The sequence below is a fragment of the Agelaius tricolor genome, unplaced genomic scaffold (genome assembly GCF_023055355.1).
Source record: "Agelaius tricolor isolate 1412-34295 unplaced genomic scaffold, bAgeTri1.0.p SCAF_116, whole genome shotgun sequence".
Lineage (NCBI taxonomy): Eukaryota > Metazoa > Chordata > Aves > Passeriformes > Icteridae > Agelaius > Agelaius tricolor.
Window position 1 is genome coordinate 231114 of NW_027269376.1, and position 19959 is coordinate 251072.

Consider the following 19959-nt stretch of genomic DNA (forward strand, 5'->3'; position numbering starts at 1 on the left):
GGAGCAGAGGCTGGACCCCAAATCCTGGTGGATTTCACAGGAAAGTGAGGGAAAGGAGAAGGAGGAGGAGGACGAAGAGGAGGAAGAGGAAGAGAGAGAAGAGGAGGAAGAGGAGGAGGAGGAGGAAGAGGACGAGGAAGAGGAGAAGGAGGAGGAAGAGGAGGAGGAAGAGGAGTAGCGGATTCCAGGATGGATTTTTGGAGGGGTTTTTTTGGGATTTTTTTAGAGATTTTTTTTTTTAGAGATTTTGGGGGATTTTTTTTAGAGATTTTTTTAGAGATTTTTTGGGGGATTTTTTTTGAGGTTTTTTTGGGATTTTTTGGGTGGTGGATCAAGGATGGAGAAGAATTTTGGAGTCCTCGGGGCCTCCAGAACCAAAATTTCCTTGGAAAACTCCTGATGGATCAAGGACAAAGTGATTTTTGGGATTTGGGAGCATCTTGGGGCCTCCAGAACCAAAATTTCCCTGGAAAACTCCTGGTGGATCAAGGATGGAGAAGAATTTTGGAGTCCTGGGAGGTTCCAGCATCCAAATTTCCTTGGAAAACTCAAGAACGAGGAGGTTTTGTGGGATTTGGGAGAACTTTGGATTCCAGGGGGGCTCCAGCCTGGATTTTGTCCCTGGAAAATTCCAGTTTTTGTGGGAAGCCCTCGGAGCAGAATTCCCATTAAAGAATTGGAAAAGGCTCAGGAACTTTCCAGGGAGATTGGGAATTCCGAGGGTGGGATTTGGGAATTGTGAGGGCGGAATTTGGGAATTCTGTGGGCGGGATTTGGGAATTCTGAGGGCAGAAATTTCGCTGGAAAAGGCTCAGAAACCCGCCCCCCAGAATTTGGGAATTTTGAGGGTAGAATTTGGGAATTCTGAGGGTGGGATTTGGGAATTCCGAGGGCGGGATTCTGAGGGAGGAATTTGGGAATTGTGAGGGTGGGATTTGGGAATTCCAAGGGCAGAATTTGGGAATTCTGAGGGCGGAGTTTGGAAATTCCGAGGGTGGGATTTGGGAATTCTGAGGGTGGGATTTGGGAATTGTGAGGGCAGGATTTGGGAATTTTGAGGGCGGGATTTTCCCTGCAATCTTTCAGGATTTGGGAATTGTGAGTACAGAATTTTCCCCTGAAATTTCCACAAATCCCAGGATTTGGGATTGCTGAGTAAAAGCCAAATTTCCCCCTCCTTTTTCCCTGATCCTGGAAAACTTCTCCATGCGAGTTCTGGGAATTCCCAGGGATCCCTGGGGTGGAACCAGAGATTTTTCCCTTTCATTCCTTTATTTTTCCTTTCATTCCTTCATTTTCCCCATTAATTCCTTCATTTTTCCCACTGTTTTTATCCCCAAAATGGGATCAAAGCTCTGCTTTTTTGGGATTCAACCCCGGAGCATCAAAATGACCCAAAACGGGGCTGTGAGCATAAAAAAATTCCCAAATCTCTGGATGGAAAAAGGGAAAAATCAGGAGAAATCGGGATCCATGGGGGTGTGGCTTATGGAAGGGGCGTGGCCAAACGGAAGTGGGCGTGGTAATTGTTACCATGGAGACGTCATAACGTTGTGGGTGGGGTCGAGAGGGCGGAAATGGCGGCTCTGGGGGCGTGGCCAAGGTGAGGGCGTGACCAAATTTGGGCGGGATCTGCAAAAGTGGCAGAAGGGGCGTGGTCAGGGTGGGGGCGTGGTCACAGCCATGGCGGGGAGGGCGTCCCCTCATGAAAGGGGCGTGGCCAAGCGCAAAGGCGGGAAGGGCGTCCCCTCACGAAAGGGGCGTGGCCTCCGGTGGGCGCGGCGGGAGGGGGCGTGGCCAGGGCTGGGCGTGACCACAACGGCGGCAGCGCGGGGGGGGCCGGGGGGGGGGGTGGCTCTGTGGCCGCCGGTTCGGCGCGGCTCCTGTCGCGATTTGTCGCGCCCTGTCGCGCTGTGTCGCGCCGGGCCCGCGGCTCCAGGCCCGCCCATGGAGGCCGCGCCGCGGTTGATGCCCGGGGTGGCCCTGCCGGGGTCTCTTCCGCCAGCACCTCCCCCCGCTGCCGCCGCCAGCAGCGGGGACCCGCCACCCTCAGGGCCGCCCTCAGGGCCGGCAGCGGGGCCACCGCAGCACGACGCCGGCGATGTCCTGCAGCAGATCATGGCCATCACCGACCAGAGCTTGGATGAGGCCCAGGCCAGGTACGGCGAGGGGACAGCGGCAACGGGGACCGGGGGACACCGGCACGGCCGTGACTCAGCGCGGGGCCACCGCGGGGACACCGAGGGGACACCGAGGGGACACTGAGGGGACACCGAGGGGACACTGAGGGAGGGGTTTGAGGGGGAAACTTCCCCGCTATTCGCGGCTTTCCCGCTCTGTTCGGGGCCCCGCATCCCGGCTGATGCTCCCGTGCGTCCTTCCCGCTCTGGGGGCAATTCACGGGGATTTGCCCCATCCCACAGGGTTTTGTCCCATTACTGGGTGCTTTTACCCCATTCCCAGAGGTTTTGCCCCGTTCCCAGCAGCTTTGCCCCATTGCCGGGGGCTTTTACCCCATTCCCAGGGTTTTCCCTCATTCTCATGGTTTCTGTCCTATTCCCGGCGGGTTTTCCCCATTCCCACACGGTTTTGTCCCATTTCCAGTGGGTTTTGCTCTGTTCCCACTATTTTTGCCCCATTTCCAGCTGCTTTTCCCCCATTCCCAGTGGGTTTTTGCCATTTCCGCTGAATTTTCCCCATTCCCGATAGTTTTGTCCCATTCCCAGTGAGGTTTTTTCCCCCATTCCCTGGGGGTTTTGTCCCATTTTAAGGGATTTTACCCCATTCCCTGTGGGATTTCCCCCATTCCCTGTGGGATTTCCCCATTCCCTGTGGGATTTCTCCAATTCCTGGGGTTTTTACCCCATTCCCAGCAGTTTTGCCCCATTCCCAGTGGGGTCAGGCAGGACAATCCCAGGCAGAACTGCTGGGAATAGTGAAAACCCCTCGGAAATGTGGGAAAAAACCCCCAGGAATGGGACAAAAATCACAGGGAATGTGGGAAACCCCCACTGGGAATGGGGGGAAAACTCATTGGAACTGGGGAAAACCCAAGAGAATGGGGAAAATCCGCTGAGGATGGGCAAAACTGCTGAAAAAGAGGAAAAAAAACGCGGGAATGGGAAAAAACCCCACTGGGAATGAGGAAGATCTCCAGGAATGGGGGAAATCCCACTGGGAATTGGAAAAACCCCACTGGGAATGGGGCAAAAAACCCCAGAAATAGGAAAAGTGGAGCTGTTTGGGGCCTGGGCGGGATAATTTGGAATAAATCCTCCATCCACCCCCAGGAATTCCTGAATTTTAGGGAAAACCAGCGCTGGGAATGAGCAGAATTCCAGGATTTTGGCGGGTTCTGAGTTCCTTCATTAACTGAGGGTAATTAACGCCTCATTAGCTGCTGCTCCGGGAGGGAAAGGCCTCAAATCTTACAAAAATAGGGCTTTTTTTGGGGTGTTTTCCCTCATTCCCGGGGTTTTGGGGAGCTGGGAGTGGTCGCTATTCGCGGCGCTGATAAAACTCCTTTTTTTCCTTATCTCGCCCCAAAATTTGGCCCCTTTTGGGTGCGGCAGCCCCAAATTCCGGCTGTTTCCGTGGATTATTCGCAATTTCAGGAGGAGTTTTCCCTCAAAATTTGGAACTAGAGTAATTTTTTGCGTTGTTCTTGGGATGGAATTGTCAATTTTCCCTCCAAAATTCCCTTTTTTGCCCTTGTTTTGGGCATTCCCCACATGCAGCTCCTGTAGGGATTCCCTAAATTTGGGTTTCATGGAATACTGAGGAGAATTTGGGGATATTCGGGATAATTTTGAGTTTGTCGGGAGTTTTAATTCCCACAAATTGAGGAATGAGCTTTTTTTAACCGATATCCTTTCAGTATTAACCCAAACCCCCCAATCTGCTTCCCAATTTTCCAGCATTTTTCATGGAAAATCCACCTTTTTTCCCCCCCCCGGCTGCGAAGTTTGTTGGATTTGAGGCATCTCTAACCATTAATTAGGGATTAATTATTCATTTCCTATTAAATATGCAAATTTTGGGGGGTTCCCAAGCCCTTGGAAAGTCCCAAATTGGGCATTTTTAAGATCCAAGCTTAGAGCGGGAAGCGGACCCGGCAGGGAGGAGCTGGGCGGGACTTAATCATGAATAATTAATTACTAAATAATTATTAATTTCTTAATTAACCGGCGCTGCTTTCGGGCACCTAAAGCGGAAGTTTTAGCCCCAAAATGGGGGCGGTTTGGTGAGATTTTTTCCTCACATTCCCGGTTTTTTTGAGGACAATGGGATCGGAGCCGCCTTTGTTCCCCGGACGCGGCTCCGGGTTTTGTTTTGGTTTTTTTTTTCCCGCCCTTTTTTTTTAAGGCAAAATCCCGAATTTTTGGGACAAAACCCGCGAGGTTCTGAGGGAAAAATTCCAAGGATTTGAGGGGAAATCCCAGGATTTGGGGCGGGGCTGATGGGGAGCCCGGATTGGGGAGGTCCGCAGGGCGGGAAAATCGGGATTTGCTGGGAAAACGAGAGAAAAGTGGATTTTTATGGCTTTTCTGAGGGGAAAAAGGGTTCAAAAGCAGGGGAAAAAAAAGGTATTTTGAGGGGGTTTCCACAGAGGATTTTTGGCGGTGGAATTTCGACCCAAAGCCTGGAAAACAGGGGAATTTTTTTGGGAATATATATTAAAAAAACATCCACGGAATTCACCTATAAATAGATTTTTCTGAGGGGAAAAGGGGCTCAAAAGCAGCAGAAAAAGAGATTTTGAGGTGGATTTTGCATCCAGTGGATTTCCCCCAGTGTTTTTTGTGCAATTTATCCCCAAAATTCTGGAAAATTGCAAATTTTCCTTACATAAATATGAGATTAAACCCAAAAAAAACCCCAAAATTCCCATTTTTTCCCCAGGATTTTCCCATTTTTCCCAGGATTTTCCTCACTCCCCTGCTCTTCCCATGACGTGCCCCCAATTTGGTTTTTTCCCCATGGATTTTGGGGCTGATTTTTCCATGTTTTTTGCAGGAAACACGCCCTGAACTGCCACAGGATGAAGCCGGCCCTGTTCAGCGTCCTCTGTGAAATCAAGGAAAAAACAGGTCTGGATTCCTCTTTATTATTCCAATTTTTCCCTAAATTCCCACTTTTTCTCCTCAATTACCCCTCCATTCCACTTTATCCCCATTTTCCTTCACAGATTCTCCATTAAAAGTTTTTGTTTAAAAAGAATTTTTAGGTTGAAATTTGAGTTTTTTTGATTTTTTTTTAAGGAAGAACACGGAAATGTGGGGGTTGTTTTATGGGAAAATTCCAGGATTTGGGAGCTTTTTTAGGAAATTCCCAGTTTTTTCTCTATCAATCCAGAAATTTCCAGATTTTTCCCAGAAAAATGAGAAAAAAAGTCAGGAAACTCCATATTTTTTCTTTCGTTTCTCCTCATTTCTTTCATTATTTTCCCCCTCTTTCTCCACTTTTACTGAACAGGGACACCTGCATGAAATGAGAAAATCTCAAATTTTCTTGCCAAAACCACCGTTAATGACACATCCTGTTTTTCCCCCCGTTTTCCTCCTTATTTCCCCTCATTTTTTCCACATTTTTCCTCCTTTCCTCCCCATTTCCCCTCATGTTTTCCCCATTTTTCCTCATTTCCTCCCCTTTTTCCCCTCATGTTTTCCCCTTATGTTTTCCCCGTTTTCCCCTCATGTTTTCCCCTCATGTTTTCCCCTCATGTTTTCCCCTCATTTTTCCCCATTTTCCCCTCATTTCCTCCCCATTTCCCCTCATGGTTTCCCCTTTTCCCCCTCATGTTTCCCCATTTTTCCCCTCATGTTTTCCCCTCATGTTTTCCCCTCATGTTTTCCCATTTTTCCCCTCATGTTTTCCCGTTTTCCCCTCATGTTTTCCCCTCATGTTTTCCTGTTTCCCCCTCATGTTTCCCCCTCATGTTTTCCCCTCATTTTTCCCCTCATTTTCCCCGTTTTCCCCTCATTTTTCCCCATTTCCCCTCATTTCCTCCCCATTTCCCCTCATGGTTTCCCCTTTTCCCCCTCATGTTTCCCCATTTTTCCCCTCATGTTTTCCCCTCATTTTTTCCCCATTTCCCCCTCATGTTTTCCCCTCACGTTTCCCCTCATGTTTTCCCCTCATGTTTTCCCCATTTCCCCTCATGTTTTCCCCTCACGTTTCCCCTCATGTTTTCCCCTCATGTTTTCCCGTTTTCCCCTCACCTTTTCCCCCAATTTCCCCTCATTTTTCCCGTTTTCCCCTCATTTTTTCACCTTTTTCTCTCATTTTCCCCGTTTTCCCCCTCAGCCCTGACGGTGCGGGCCCCTCCGGAGGAGGAGCCTCCTGCCGCGCAGCTGCTGCGCCTGGACAACATGCTGAGGGCTGAGGGCGTGGCCGCCGCTCCCCGCCAAAAAACCCAAAAAACGGCACAAGAACCCCCAAAAACAGCACAAGAACCCCCAAAAACGGCACAGGAACCCCCCGAAATCCCAGAGGAACCCGCAAAAATGGCAGAGGAAGCCGGAAAACCGGGAGAAGGAGGCGGGAATGTGGGTGTGGAGGCCGGGGCGGAGCACTCGGATTACCGGGCCAAGCTGGCCCAGATCCGGCACATCTTCCACGCCGAGCTGGACAAGTACGAGCAGGTGATCCCAGAGGGGAAATTCGGGGGTTTTTTGGGGGGAATTTTGGGGGAATTTGGGGTTTTTTGGGGGGGATTTTGGGGGAATTTGGCGTTTTTTTAGATTGGTTTTGGTGGGGGGTTTGGGGAGGAGGAGGAGTGCAGGTGTGGTGGTGGGGAGTTAAAGAGGGATTAAAGGGGATTAAAGGGAAATTAAAGGGAAATTAAAGGGGAAATGAAAGGGGATTAAGGGGGAAATTAAAGGAAATTAAAGGGAAAAATTAAGGGAAATTAAGGGAAAAAATAAATGGGATTAAGAGGAAGATCCAAGGGAATTAAAGGAAAAATCCAAGGAAGTTAAAGGGGATTAAAGGGAAATGAAAGGGGATTGAGGGGGAAATTAAAGGAGATTAAGGGAAAAATAAATGGGATTAAAGGAAAAATCCAAGGGAATTTAAGGAAAAATCCAAGGGAATTTAAGGAAAAAATTCAAGGGAATTTTGGGGTTTTTTTGGGGTTTTTGGTGGTGGGAGGGGTTGGGAGTTTGGGGTTTGATGGAGTTTGGTGGTTGGGAGTTAACGGGGATTAAAGGGGAAATTAAAAGGGAAAATTAAATGGGATTAAGAGGAAAATCCAGAGGAATTCAATGGAATGAAAGAAAAAATTAAAGGGGATTAAGGGAAAAATCCTCCATTTTCCCCCCTAAATCCCCCATTTTCCCCCCCATTTTTCCCCATTTTCCCCATTTCTCCCCCATTTCCCCCCATTTTTCCCCCATTCCCCCCCATTTTCTCCCTAAATTTCCCAATTTTTTCCCATTTTTCCCCATTCCCCCCCCATTTTCCCCCAAATCCCCCATTTTCCCCCCACATTTTTCCCCATTTTCCCCCATATTCCCCCCCGTTTCCCCCCTTTTCTCCCCCATTTCCCCCCCATTTTCTCCCTAAATTTCCCAATTTTTCCCATTTTTTCCCCATTTTCCTCCCCACATTTTTCCTCCTAAATCCCCCCGTTCCCCCCCCATTTCCCCCCATGTTCCCCCCTTCCCCCCAAAATCCCCCATTTTTTACCCATTTCCCCCCCTTTCCCCCCTAAATTTCCCAATTTTTTGCCCATTTTTCCCCCTAAATTTCCCAATTTTTGCCCATTTTTTTCCCATTTTTTCCCATTTTTCCAGCTAAATTTTCCAATTTTTTTCCCATTTTCCCCCTAAATTTCCCAATTTTTCCCTTTTTTTCCCTTTTTTCCCATTTTTACCCCTAAATTTCCCAATTTTTTCCCATTTTTTCCCTTCTTTTCCCATTTTCCCCCTAAATTTCCCAATTTTTCCCCCTAAATTTCCCAATTTTCCCCCAATTTCCCCCCATTTCCCAGGCATGCTCCGAGTTCACGGCCCACGTGCTGTCGCTGCTGCGGGAGCAGAGCCGCACGCGCCCCATCGGGGCCCGCGAGATGCAGAGCATGGTGGGCACCATCCAGGGCAAGTTCAGCTCCATCCAGCTGCAGCTCAAGCAGAGCACCTGTGAGGCCCTCATGGTGCTCAGGTCCAGGTTCCTCGATGCCAGGTGAGGGAATTTGGGGCAAAAATCCGGAGTTTTGGGGAAAAATTTGGATTTTTTTGGTGGGCGTCATCCATGGTAAGATCGGATCAAGCAGAGCACGTGCGAGGCCCTCATGGTCCTCAGGTCCAGGTTCCTCCACACCAGGTGAGGGAATTCTTGGAAAAAGTTCCTCCAATGGTGAAGTTTTGGTGGAAAATGTGGAGATTTGATGGAAAAATGTGGATTTTTGGTGAAAAATGTGGAGTTTTGGTGGAAAATATGAACATTTTTGGTGGGTGTCATCCATGTGAAGCTCAGCTCAAGCAGAGCCCCTCTGAGGCCCTCATGGTGCTCAGGTCCAGGTTCCTCGACGCCAGGTGAGCAAATTTTTGGAGAAAATCCAGAGTTTTGGTGAAAAATTTGGATTTTTGGTGAAAAATGTGGAGATTTTTTGGTTGGTGTCATCCATGGCAAGCTCAGCTCAAGCAGAGCTCCTGGGAGGCCCTCATGGTGCTCAGGTCCAGGTTCCTCCACACCAGGTGAGGGAGTTTTGGGGAAAATTCCTCAAATTATGGGGTTTTGGGGGAAAAATGTCAATATTTGGTGAAAAATGTGGAGATTTGTAGTGAAAAATGTGGAGATTTTTTGGTGGGCATCAACCATGGTAAGATCGGATCAAGCAGAGCTCCTGGGAGGCCCTCACGGTGCTCAGGTCCAGGTGAGACCATTTTGGGAGAAAAATCCTCAAATTATTGTGGAGTTTTGGGGAAAAAATGTGGATTTTTGATGGAAAATGTGGATTTTTGGTGAAAAATGTGGAGATTTTTGGTGGGCGTCATCCATGTCAAGCTCAGCTCAAGCAGAGCCCCTGTGAGGCCCTCATGGTGCTCAGGTCCAGGTTCCTCCACACCAGGTGAGGGAATTCTGGGGGAAAATTCCTCAAAATATGGGGTTTTGGGGAAAAAATGTGGATTTTTGGTGGAAAATTTTGGAATTTTGATGAAAAAATGTGGATTTTTGGTTAAAAATGTGGAGATTTTTGGTGGGTGTCATCCATGTCAAGCTCAGCTCAAGCAGAGCCCCTGGGAGGCCCTCATGGTCCTCAGGTCCAGGTTCCTCCACACCAGGTGAGCAAATTTTGAGGGAAAACTCCTCAAATTATTGGGTTTTGGGGGAAAAATTTGGATTTTTGGTCAAAAAATGTGAATTTTTGGTGAAAAATTTGGATTTTTTTGGTGGACATCATCCATGTCAAGCTCAGCCCAAGCAGAGCCCCTGCGAGGCCCTCATGGTGCTCAGGTCCAGGTTCCTCCACACCAGGTGAGGGAATTCTGGGAAAAAATTCCTCCAAAAGTAGAAAAATGTGGATTTTTGGTGGAAAATGTGGAGATTTTTGGTGGGTGTCATCCATGTCAAGCTCAGCTCAAGCCGAGCCCCTGGGAGGCCACCATGACCCTCAGGTCCAGGTTCCTCCACACCAGGTGAGGGAATTTGGGAAAAAATTCCTCAAATTATGGGGTTTTGGCGAAAAAATGTGGAGTTTTGGTGGAAAATGTGGATTTTTGATGGAAAATGTGGATTTTTGGTGAAAAATGTGATTTTTGGGTTGGTGTCAACCATGGCAAGCTCAGCCCAAGCCGAGCTCCTGGGAGGCCCTCATGGTGCTCAGGTCCAGGTTCCTCCACACCAGGTGAGGGATTTTTGGGAAAAAATTCCTCAAATTATGGGGTTTTGGAGGAAAAATGTGGATTTTTGGTCAAAAAATTTGGATTTTTGTTGAAAAATGTGGAGATTTTTGGTGGGCGTCATCCATGGTAAGCTGGGATCAAGCCGAGCTCCTGGGAGGCCCTCATGGTGCTCAGGTCCAGGTGAGACCATTTTGGGAGAAAAATCCTCAAATTATTGTGGGGTTTTGGGGAAAAAAATGTGGAGATTTGGTGGAAAATGTGAATATTTGGGGCAAAAATTTGGATTTTTTGTGAAAAATTTGGATTTTTGGTGGACATCATCCATGGCAAGCTCAGCTCAAGCCGAGCTCCTGCGAGGCCCTCATGGTCCTCAGGTCCAGGTTCCTCCACACCAGGTGAGCAAATTTTGAGGGAAAACTCCTCAAATTATTGGGTTTTGGGGGAAAAATTTGGATTTTTGGTGGAAAAATGTGAATTTTTGGTGAAAAATTTGGATTTTTTTGGTGGACATCATCCATGTCAAGCTCAGCTCAAGCCAAGCCCCTGGGAGGCCCTCATGGTGCTCAGGTCCAGGTTCCTCCACACCAGGTGAGGGAATTTTGGGGAAAAGTTCCTCCCAAAGTAGAAAAATGTGGATTTTTGATGGAAAATGTGAAGATTTGGTGGAAAAATGTGAATTTTTGGTGAAAAATTTGGATTTTTTTGGTGGACATCATCCATGGCAAGCTCGGATCAAGCAGAGCCCCTGTGAGGCCCTCATGGTGCTCAGGTCCAGGTTCCTCCACACCAGGTGAGGGAATTCTGGGGGAAAATTCCTCAAAATATGGGGTTTTGGGGAAAAAATGTGGATTTTTGGTGGAAAATTTTGGAATTTTGATGAAAAAATGTGGATTTTTGGTGAAAAATGTGGAGATTTTTGGTGGGCGTCATCCATGTCAAGCTCAGCTCAAGCCGAGCTCCTGGGAGGCCCTCATGGTCCTCAGGTCCAGGTTCCTCCACACCAGGTGAGGGAATTTTGGGGGAAAATTCCTCCAATTATGGGGTTTTGGTCGAAAAATGTGGATTTTTGGTCGAAAAATGTGGATTTTTGGTGGAAAATGTGGATTTTTGGTGAAAAAATTTGGAATTTTTTGGGTTGGTGTCATCCATGGCAAGCTCAGCTCAAGCAGAGCCCCTGGGAGGCCCTCGTGGTGCTCAGGTCCAGGTTCCTCCACACCAGGTGAGCGAATTTTAGGGGAAAACTCCTCAAATTGGGAGTTTTTCAGGAAAATGTGGAATTTTGGTGGATACTTGAAATTAACCCCCAATATTTTGATTTTCCCCCATTTTTAGGTGCAGGCGCCGCAATTTCAGCCGCGCAGCCACCGAGGCCCTCAATGAATATTTCTGAATTCATTGATTAATGAATTAACCCCAATAATTGGATTGATTTCCCATTTTTAACCCCCAAGAAATGGATTTATTTCCCAATAAACCCCCAATAAATGGATTTATTTCACCCAATAATTGGATTTTTTTCCCATTTAACCCCCAATAATTGGATTTATTTCACCCAATAATTGGATTTATTTCACCCAATAATTGCATTTATTTCCCAATAAACCCCCAATAATTGGATTTATTTCACCCAATAATTGGATTTTTTCCCATTTTTACCCCCCAATAACCCCCAATATTTGGATTTAACCCCAATAATTTGATTATTTCCCAATATTTTGATTTTTGCCCCATTTTTAGGCGCAGGCGCCGCAATTTCAGCCGCGCAGCCACCGAGGCCCTCAATGAATATTTCTGAATTCATTGATTAATGAATTAACCCCAATAATTGGATTTATTTCCCATTAAACCCCCAATAATTTGATTTATTTCACCAATATTTTGATTTATTTCCCATTTTTACCCCCCAATAACCCAGAATATTTGGATTTAACCCCAATAATTTGATTTATTTCCCCCAATAATTGGATTTATTTCACCAATATTTTGATTTTCCCCCCATTTTTAGGCGCAGGCGCCGCAATTTCAGCCGCGCAGCCACCGAGGCCCTCAATGAATATTTCTACTCCCACCTGAGCTGCCCCTACCCCAGCGAGGCGGCCAAGGAGGAGCTGGCGCGGAGGGGCGGCCTCAGCGTCTGCCAGGTGAGGGAAATTCCTGGATTTTGGGGAAAATTCATAGGATTTTGGGGAAAATTCATAGGATTTTGGGAAAATTGATGGAATTTTGGGGAAAATTCACGGGATTTTGGGGGAAAATCCTGGGATTTTGAGGGAAATTCCTGGGGTTTTTTGGGGAAATTCCTGGGTTTTTTGGGCAAATTCCCAGGATTTTGGGGAGAATTCATGGAATTTGGGGAGAAATCTTGGAATTTTGGGGGGAAATTCCTGGGATTTTGGGGGAAATTCCTGGGTTTTCTTTGGGCAAATTCTGGCCTCAGCGTCTGCCAGGTGAGGGGAAATCCATGGATTTGGGGAAAATTCAGGGAATTTGGGGAAAATTCACGGGATTTGGGGAAAATTCATCGGATTTGGGGAAAATTCCGGGAATTTTGGGGAAAATTCAGAGATTTTGGGGGAAAATCCTGGGATTTTGGGGGAAATTCCTGGGGTTTTTTGGGGAAATTCCTGGGATTCGGGGAAAATTCCAGGAATTTTGGGGAAAATTCATCGGATTTGGGGAAATTCCTGGGATTTGGGGAAAATTCCGGGAATTTTGGGGAAAATTCAGAGATTTTGGGGGAAATTCCTGGGATTTTGGGGCAAATTCCTGGGTTTTTTGGGCAAATTCCTGGGATTTTGGGGGAAATTCCTGGGTTTTTTGGGCAAATTCCCAGGATTTTGGGGAGAATTCATGGAATTTGGGGAGAAATCTTGGAATTTTGGGGGGAAATTCCTGGGATTTTGGGGGAAATTCCTGGGTTTTCTTTGGGCAAATTCTGGCCTCAGCGTCTGCCAGGTGAGGGGAAATCCATGGATTTGGGGAAAATTCATGGGATTTTGGGGAAAATTCCGGGAATTTTGGGGAAAATTCACGAGATTTTGGGAAAATTCAGAGATTTGGGAGTGAAATCCTGGGGGTTTTGGGGGAAATTCCTGGGATTTTGGGGCAAATTCCTGGGTTTTCTTTGGGCAAATTCCCAGGATTTTGGGGAAAATTCAGGGAATTTGGGGAAAATTCAGAGATTTTGGGGAAAATTCATGGAATTTTGGGGGGAAATCCTGGGATTTTTGGGGCAAATTCCTGCAATTTTGGGAAAATTCATGGAATTTTGGGGGGAAATCCTGGGATTTTGGAGGGAAATTGATGGAATTTTGGGGAAAATTCCTGGGATTTTGGGGGAAATTCCTGGGTTTTTTTGGGCAAATTCCCAGGATTTTGGGAAAATTCATCGGATTTTGGGGCAAATCCCTGAGGGGTTTTTGGGCAAATTCCTGGGATTTTGGGGGAAATTCCTGGGATTTTTGGGGAAAATTCCTGGGATTTTGGGGAAAATTCCTGGGTTTTTTGGCAGGAAAATTCCTGGGATTTGAATTCCCAGGATTTTGGGGGAAATTGATGGAATTTTGGAGCGAAAATTCCAGGGATTTTGGGAAAATTCATCGGATTTGGGGAGAATTCCTGGGATTTTGGGGGAAATTCCTGGGTTTTTTTGGGCAAATTCCCAGGATTTTGGGGACAATTCCTGGGATTTTGGGGCAAATTCCTGAGATTTTTGGGAAAATTCAGAGATTTGGGGGAATATCCTGGGATTTTGAGGGAAATTCCTGGGATTTTTGGGAGAATTCACAGAATTTTGGGGCAAATTCCTGGGTTTTTTTGGGCAAATTCCCAGGATTTTGGGGCAAATTCCTGGGTTTTTTTTGGGCAAATTCCCAGGATTTTGGGGACAATTCCTGGGATTTTGGGAAAATTCAGAGATTTTGGGGGAAATTCAGGGAATTTTGGGGAAAATTCCTGGGGTTTTTTGGACAAATTCCTGGGATTTTGGGAAAATTTGTGGAATTTGGGGGGAAATTCCTGCAATTTTGGGAAAATTCCTGCGACTTTTGGAAAATTCAGATTTTGGGGCAAATTCCTGGGATTTTGGGGTGAATTCATGGAATTTGGGGAAAATTCAGGAATTTTGGGGAGAATTCACAGAATTTTGGGGAAAATTCATTGGATTTGGGGCAAATTCCTGGGATTTTGGGGAGAATTCCTGGGATTTTGGGGTGAAATCTTGGGATTTTGGGAGAATTGACAGAATTTTGGGGGAAATTCCTGGGGTTTTCTGGGCAAATTCCCAGGATTTTGGGGAAAATTCATCGGATTTGGGGGTGAAATCCTGGGATTTTGGGGGAAATTCCTGGGTTTTTTTGGGCAAATTCCCAGGATTTTGGGGCAAATTCCTGGGATTTTTGGGGCAAATTCCTGGGATTTTGGGAAAATTCCTGCGATTTTTGGAAAATTCAGATTTTGGGGCAACTTCCTGGGATTTTGGGGTGAATTCACGGAATTTTGGGGAGAATTGATGGAATTTTGGGGAAAATTCCTGGGATTTTGGGGCAAACTCCTGGGTTTTTTTGGGCAAAATCCCAGGATTTTGGGGTCAATTCCCGTCAGTTGGCTGCAAATTCCCCGAATTTGTACCAATTTTACCCCTAACAAAAAAAGTTTTGATTTCATTTTTAATTTCCCCATTTCCCTCAGCCCATTTTCCAAATTCTGCAGGAACAATCCCATTTTAACCCCCAAAAATGCCATTTAAACCCCCAAAACCGCCATTTTAAATCAGAAAAATCCCATTTTAACCCTGAAAAAAGCCATTTTAACCAAAAAAATGATATTTTAACCCAAAATTGCCATTTTAACCCAAAAAATCCCATTGTAACCCCCCCAAAAAAATCACATTTTAACCCAGAAAAATCCCATTTTAACCCCCAAAACTCCCTCATTTGAACCCAGTAAAATCCTATTTTATTCCCAAAAAATGCCATTTTAGTCCAGAAAAATCCCATTGTAACCACAAAAAATCCCATTTTAGTCCAGAAAAATCCCATTTTAACCCAAGAAAACCCATTGTAACCCCCCCTAAAAAGTCCCATTTTAACCCCAGAAATCCCATTGTAACCCAGAAAAATCCCATTTTATCCCCAAAAAATCTCATTTTAACCCAGAAAAATCCCATTTTAACGCCCGATAAATGCCATTTTAACCCCAAAAACCTCCATTTGAACCCAGAAAAATCCCATTTTAAGCCCCAAAATCCCCATTTTCTCCCCAAAAATCCCCATTATTCTCCCCAAAACCCCATTTTCCCCCATTTTCTCCCCATTTTTGGGTTTTTCCCCCCAGGTCTCCAACTGGTTTGGGAACAAGCCCATCCCAAACATTGAACCCAGGGACATTTCACATTCTGCAGGGAAAACCCCAAAAACGTCATTTTTAACCCAAAAAACCCCAGTTTAACCCTAAAACCCCCATTTTAATCCCAAAAATGCCATTTTAAATCAGAAAAATCCCATTTTAACCCCAAAAAATCCCATTGTAACCCAGAAAAATCCCATTTTATCCCCAAAAAATCCCTTTTTATCCCCCAAAAATCCCCATTGTAACCCAGGAAAACCCCATTTTAAACCCGATAAATCCCATTTGAACCCCAAAAATCCCATTGTAACTCCCCCTAAAAAAACCCCTATTTGAACCCCAAAAAGTGCCATTTTAAGCCCCAAAAACGGCATTTTAACCCAGAAAAATCCCATTTTAAACCCGATAAATGCCATTTTAACCCTGAAAAATCCCATTTTCTCCCCAAAAAATCCCATTTGAACCTCAATAAATCCCTTTTTATCCCCAAAAAAATCCCATTTTAGCCCAGAAAAATCCCATTTTCTATCCAAAAAATCCCCAAAAATCCCCATTTTCTCCCCAAAAATCCCCATTTTCTCCCCAAAAATCCCCATTTTCCCCCATTTTCGGGTTTTCCCCCCAGGTCTCCAACTGGTTTGGGAACAAGCGCATTCGCTACAAGAAGAACATGGGGAGGTTCCAGGAGGAGGCCCAGGCCTATGGGGGCAGCCGGGGCCCCGCCCCCTGCGCAGGTGGGCGGGGCTAAAGCTTAATTAACGCTGGGTTAATTAATGAGCTGCTGGGAGCAATGGGGAGTTGGGATTGCTCCTTATTTTGGGCTTTTTGTGCAGTTTTTTTGGATAAATTTTGATTTATTTTGGTTCATTTGGGCTCCCAGGGCTCCTCCCCCTGCTCAGGTGGGCGGGGCTAAACCTTAATTAATGCTGGGTTAATTAATGAGCTGCTGGGAGCAATGGGGAGTTGGGATTGCTCTTTAATTTGGGGTTTTTTGGGGGTTATTTGGGTTTATTTTTGATTTATTTTGGTTCCTTTTGGCTCCCAGGGCTCCTCCTCCCTTTCCTACCTCGGCTCAGGTGGGCGGGGCTAAAGCTTAATTAACACTGGGCTAATTAATGAGCTGCTGGGAGCAATGGGGAGTTGGTATTGCTCCTTATTTTGGGGCATTTTGGGTTTATTTTGGGTTATTTTTGATTTATTTGGGTTCATTTTGGCTCCCAGGGCCCCGCCCCCTGCTCAGGTGGGCGGGGCTAAACCTTAATTAACGCTGGGTTAATTAATGAGCTGCTGGCAGCAATGGGGAGTTGGGATTGCTCCTTATTTTGGGGTTTTTGGGGTTTATTTGGATTAATTTGGATTTTTTTGGTTCATTTTGGCTCCCAGGGCTCCTCCCCCGGCTCAGGTGGGCGGGGCCAAGCCCTAATTAACCCAGAGCTAATTAATGAGCTGCTATTGCTCTTTAATTGGGGTCATTTTGGGGTTATTTGGGCTTTATTTGGGCTTTATTTGAGGTTTTTTGGGTTTATTTTTGATTTATTTGGGTTCATTTTGGCTCCCAGGGCCCCGCCCCCTGCTCAGGTGGGCGGGGCCAAACCCCAATTAACCCAGAGATAATTAATGAGCTGCTATTGCTCTTAATTGGGTTTAATTTGGGTTTATTTCAGGGGTTTTTTTTGGGTTAATTTTGGGTTTATTTGGGTTCATTTTGGCTCCCAGGCCTCCTCCCCCTGCTCAGGTGGGCGGGGCTAAAGCTTAATTAACACTGGGCTAATTAATGAGCTGCTATTGCTCTTTAATTTCAGTTATTTTGGGGTTTATTTTTGGTTTATTTCAGGTTTTTTGGGTTTATTTTGATTTATTTTGGTTCATTTGGGCTCCCAGGGCTCCTCCCCCTGCTCAGGTGGGCGGGGCCAAACCCCAATTAACCCCGGGCTAATTAATGAGCTGCTGTTCTGGTTTAATTTGGGTCATTTTGGGTCCATTTTTGGTGTTTCTCAGCCTCCTCGGGGTCCCTGAAGATGAAGAATTCTGGGGATCCTTTCCTGAGCCTGGAGCCCCTGGGCCCCTTCCAGAGCCCTCCCAGTGTGCAGGTGAGGAAATGGGGAAAAATCAAATTTATAATATTGGAAATGGGGAAAAATGGGGGAAAAATCCAAATTTCTGTTATGGAAAATGGGGAAAATTCCAATTTAAAATATTGGAAATGGGGAAAAATGGGGAAAAATCCAAATTTGTGTTATAGAAAATGGGGAAAATTCCAATTTAAAATATTGGAAATTGGGAAAAATGGGAAAAAATCCAAATTTCTGTTATGGAAAATGGGGAAAATTCCAATTTAAAATATTGGAAATGGGGAAAAATGGGGGAAAATCCAAATTTCTGTTATGGAAAATGGGGAAAATTCAAATTTCTGTTATTGGAAATGGGGAAAAATGGGGGAAAATCCAAATTTCTGTTATGGAAAATGGGGAAAAAATCCAAATTTCTGCCCTGAAAATGAGGAAAAAAATGGGAAAAAAATGGGGAAAAATCCAAATTTCTGTTATGGAAAATGGGGAAAAAGGGGAAAAAATGGGAAAAACTGGGAAAAAAATCCAAATTTCTGTTATTGGAAAATGGGGGAAAATGGGGAAAAATCCAAATTTCTGCCGTGGAAAATGGGGGAAAATTGCCATTAAAATTCCCATTAAAATCCTCATTATTAAACCCATAAATCCCCTATTTTCACATAAAATTCCCATTAAAATTCCCCCTCAAATTCCCATTAAAATTCCCACTAAAATCCTCATTATCAACCCCATAATTCCCCTATTTTCACATAAAAATCCCATTAAAATTCCCATTATTTAACCCATAATTCCCCTATTTTCACATCAAATTCCCATTAAAATCCTCATTTTAAAACCCATAATTCCCCTATTTTCACATAAAAATCCCATTAAAATTCCCATTATTTAACCCATAATTCCCCTATTTTCACATCAAATTCCCATTAAAATTCTCATTTTTAAACCCATAATTCCCCTATTTTCAATTGAAATTCCCATTCAAATTCCCATTAAAATCCCCATTATTTAACCCACAAATCCCCAATTTTCACATCAAATTCCCATTCAAATTCCCTTTTTTTCTTCCCCAATTCTCCAATCCTTTACTGCCATGAAAGCTCTGACTGGGCCATTCCCATTTCAGAGCTTTTTGTCCATTTTTGCCCATTTTTGCCCATTTTTGCCCATTTTTGCCCATTTTTGCCCCATTTCCAGGTGGGTTTCCTGCAGCAGCCGGGGAGCCTGGAGCCCCTCCTGGGCCGTTCTTTGTTCTCCACGCAGCCCCTCGAGGTCAGTGGGGATTTCATTCCTAAATATTCTCAAGAAATTCAAATTTTTTAATTTATTTTTTTTAATTTGAATTAATTTTAATTTTTTATCTTTTTTTATTTTGATTTTTTTTTATTTCTTCCAATATAGCCGGTGTTGGGATGGGGGGAAAAGCTGGAAAATCTTTAAAGCTTTTAGCATATTTAATATTATTTGCTATTTAATATATAATTATAATATAGAGAAGTTATATTTGCATACAAATTATTATATAAATTTTATGAGATTTAAATATTAAGTATTATATTTTACATAGTATATGTAATATATTATATATTATATATGGTATATTATATATGGTATATTATATGTGGTATATTATATGTGGTATATTATATGTGGTATATATTATATATGGTATGTTATATATTACAATTTAATGTTATATAATCATAAGATTCTAAAATATTATAGATTTTATTCATTTATCATTATGAGTATTTCTTTTAGTCTTTATTAATTCAAAATGGATGCATTAATTCTTTAATTATGAATTAATTTCATTAATTAAATCTGTTTTCCCCTCAGGCCAATGGCAGCTGGCCGGACGCCGCCACCCCCTCGTCCATCACCGACCCGGGCAGCGACGCCTCCAATTAAAGAATTCAAACTTCTTTAATTTTTAATTCAAGGACCTTTTTGAGAGAGGACAGAGGTCAATTAACGCTAATTAATCCCGGGCCGATAGAATGATTGACTTCCAATTAATGAATTACCTCAGAACGAGCCAATAGATTGTGATGGCAGCCGCACCTCTACCTCTCAATTATTTATAACTTCACTTTGCCTCAGAAAATTCCATGTTTTTAAGGAAAATCTTTGGATTTTACACAAAGAACCTGAAGAAGAAGGGAAAAAAAACCTCCAGTTTTACAGTGGAAAAAAAATGGATTTATTTTATTTTTTGTCTGGTTTTTTACGCTGGGATTTTGGTTCTAGGTGAGTTAAACCCCTCCTGTTGTAATTGGATGTTCTCTGTATTGGAATTTTCTATAGGGAATTTCTGTAGGAAATTCTAGAGAGAATTCTATAGGAAAATTTTCTTAATTAATTGAGCCAATTAATGGGAAAAGTCGCTTCACCAAACTTCTCACTGAACGTTGCTCGCAGGCCGGACCTTCCACTGGTGTCATTCCAAGGGATTTCAGATCGGGAAATTCCACAGCGTCACTTTTTCTGATGGAAAAAGTGCAAAAATAAAATGAAAACCCCCAAATTTACCACAAAACGGCCAAACCACGGGATTTCCCTATGGGAATTCGAGGGGGTTTGTGCCGTTCTGGTGCTGCTCTCAGAGTCTGCCCCTTTCAGGTGAGATTTCATCCAAGAAAATAAATTTCCAAAGCCTTTTTTTTTTTCCTTTTTTTTCCCATTTTCTTCTGATTTTT

The 19959-nt window shown here is 44.5% G+C and overlaps 1 protein-coding gene across 7 annotated transcripts; it reads left to right on the forward strand.

Annotated features, from left to right (window-relative positions):
- The first annotated feature begins 1668 nt into the window (after nt 1-1668).
- LOC139586392 (pre-B-cell leukemia transcription factor 1-like) lies at nt 1669-19920 on the forward strand. 7 transcript variants are annotated; one of them, XR_011677725.1, is made up of 11 exons: nt 1669-2159; nt 5017-5090; nt 6307-6644; nt 7994-8184; nt 11854-11989; nt 12296-12803; nt 15820-15928; nt 17193-17284; nt 18458-18532; nt 19100-19510; nt 19682-19920. XR_011677725.1 is itself a non-coding variant. In XM_071419717.1 (10 exons), the coding sequence occupies exons 1-10, from the start codon at nt 1684-1686 to the stop codon at nt 19195-19197; spliced, it is 2097 nt and encodes a 698-aa protein (XP_071275818.1). In that variant the 5' UTR covers nt 1669-1683; the 3' UTR covers nt 19198-19920. The 7 variants fall into 7 exon arrangements, 6 of the variants coding, with proteins under 6 accessions (XP_071275818.1, XP_071275819.1, XP_071275820.1 ...); XM_071419717.1 differs by having other exon boundaries at nt 19100-19920; XM_071419718.1 differs by lacking the exon at nt 18458-18532 and having other exon boundaries at nt 19100-19920.
- Nucleotides 19921-19959: the final 39 nt, after the last annotated feature.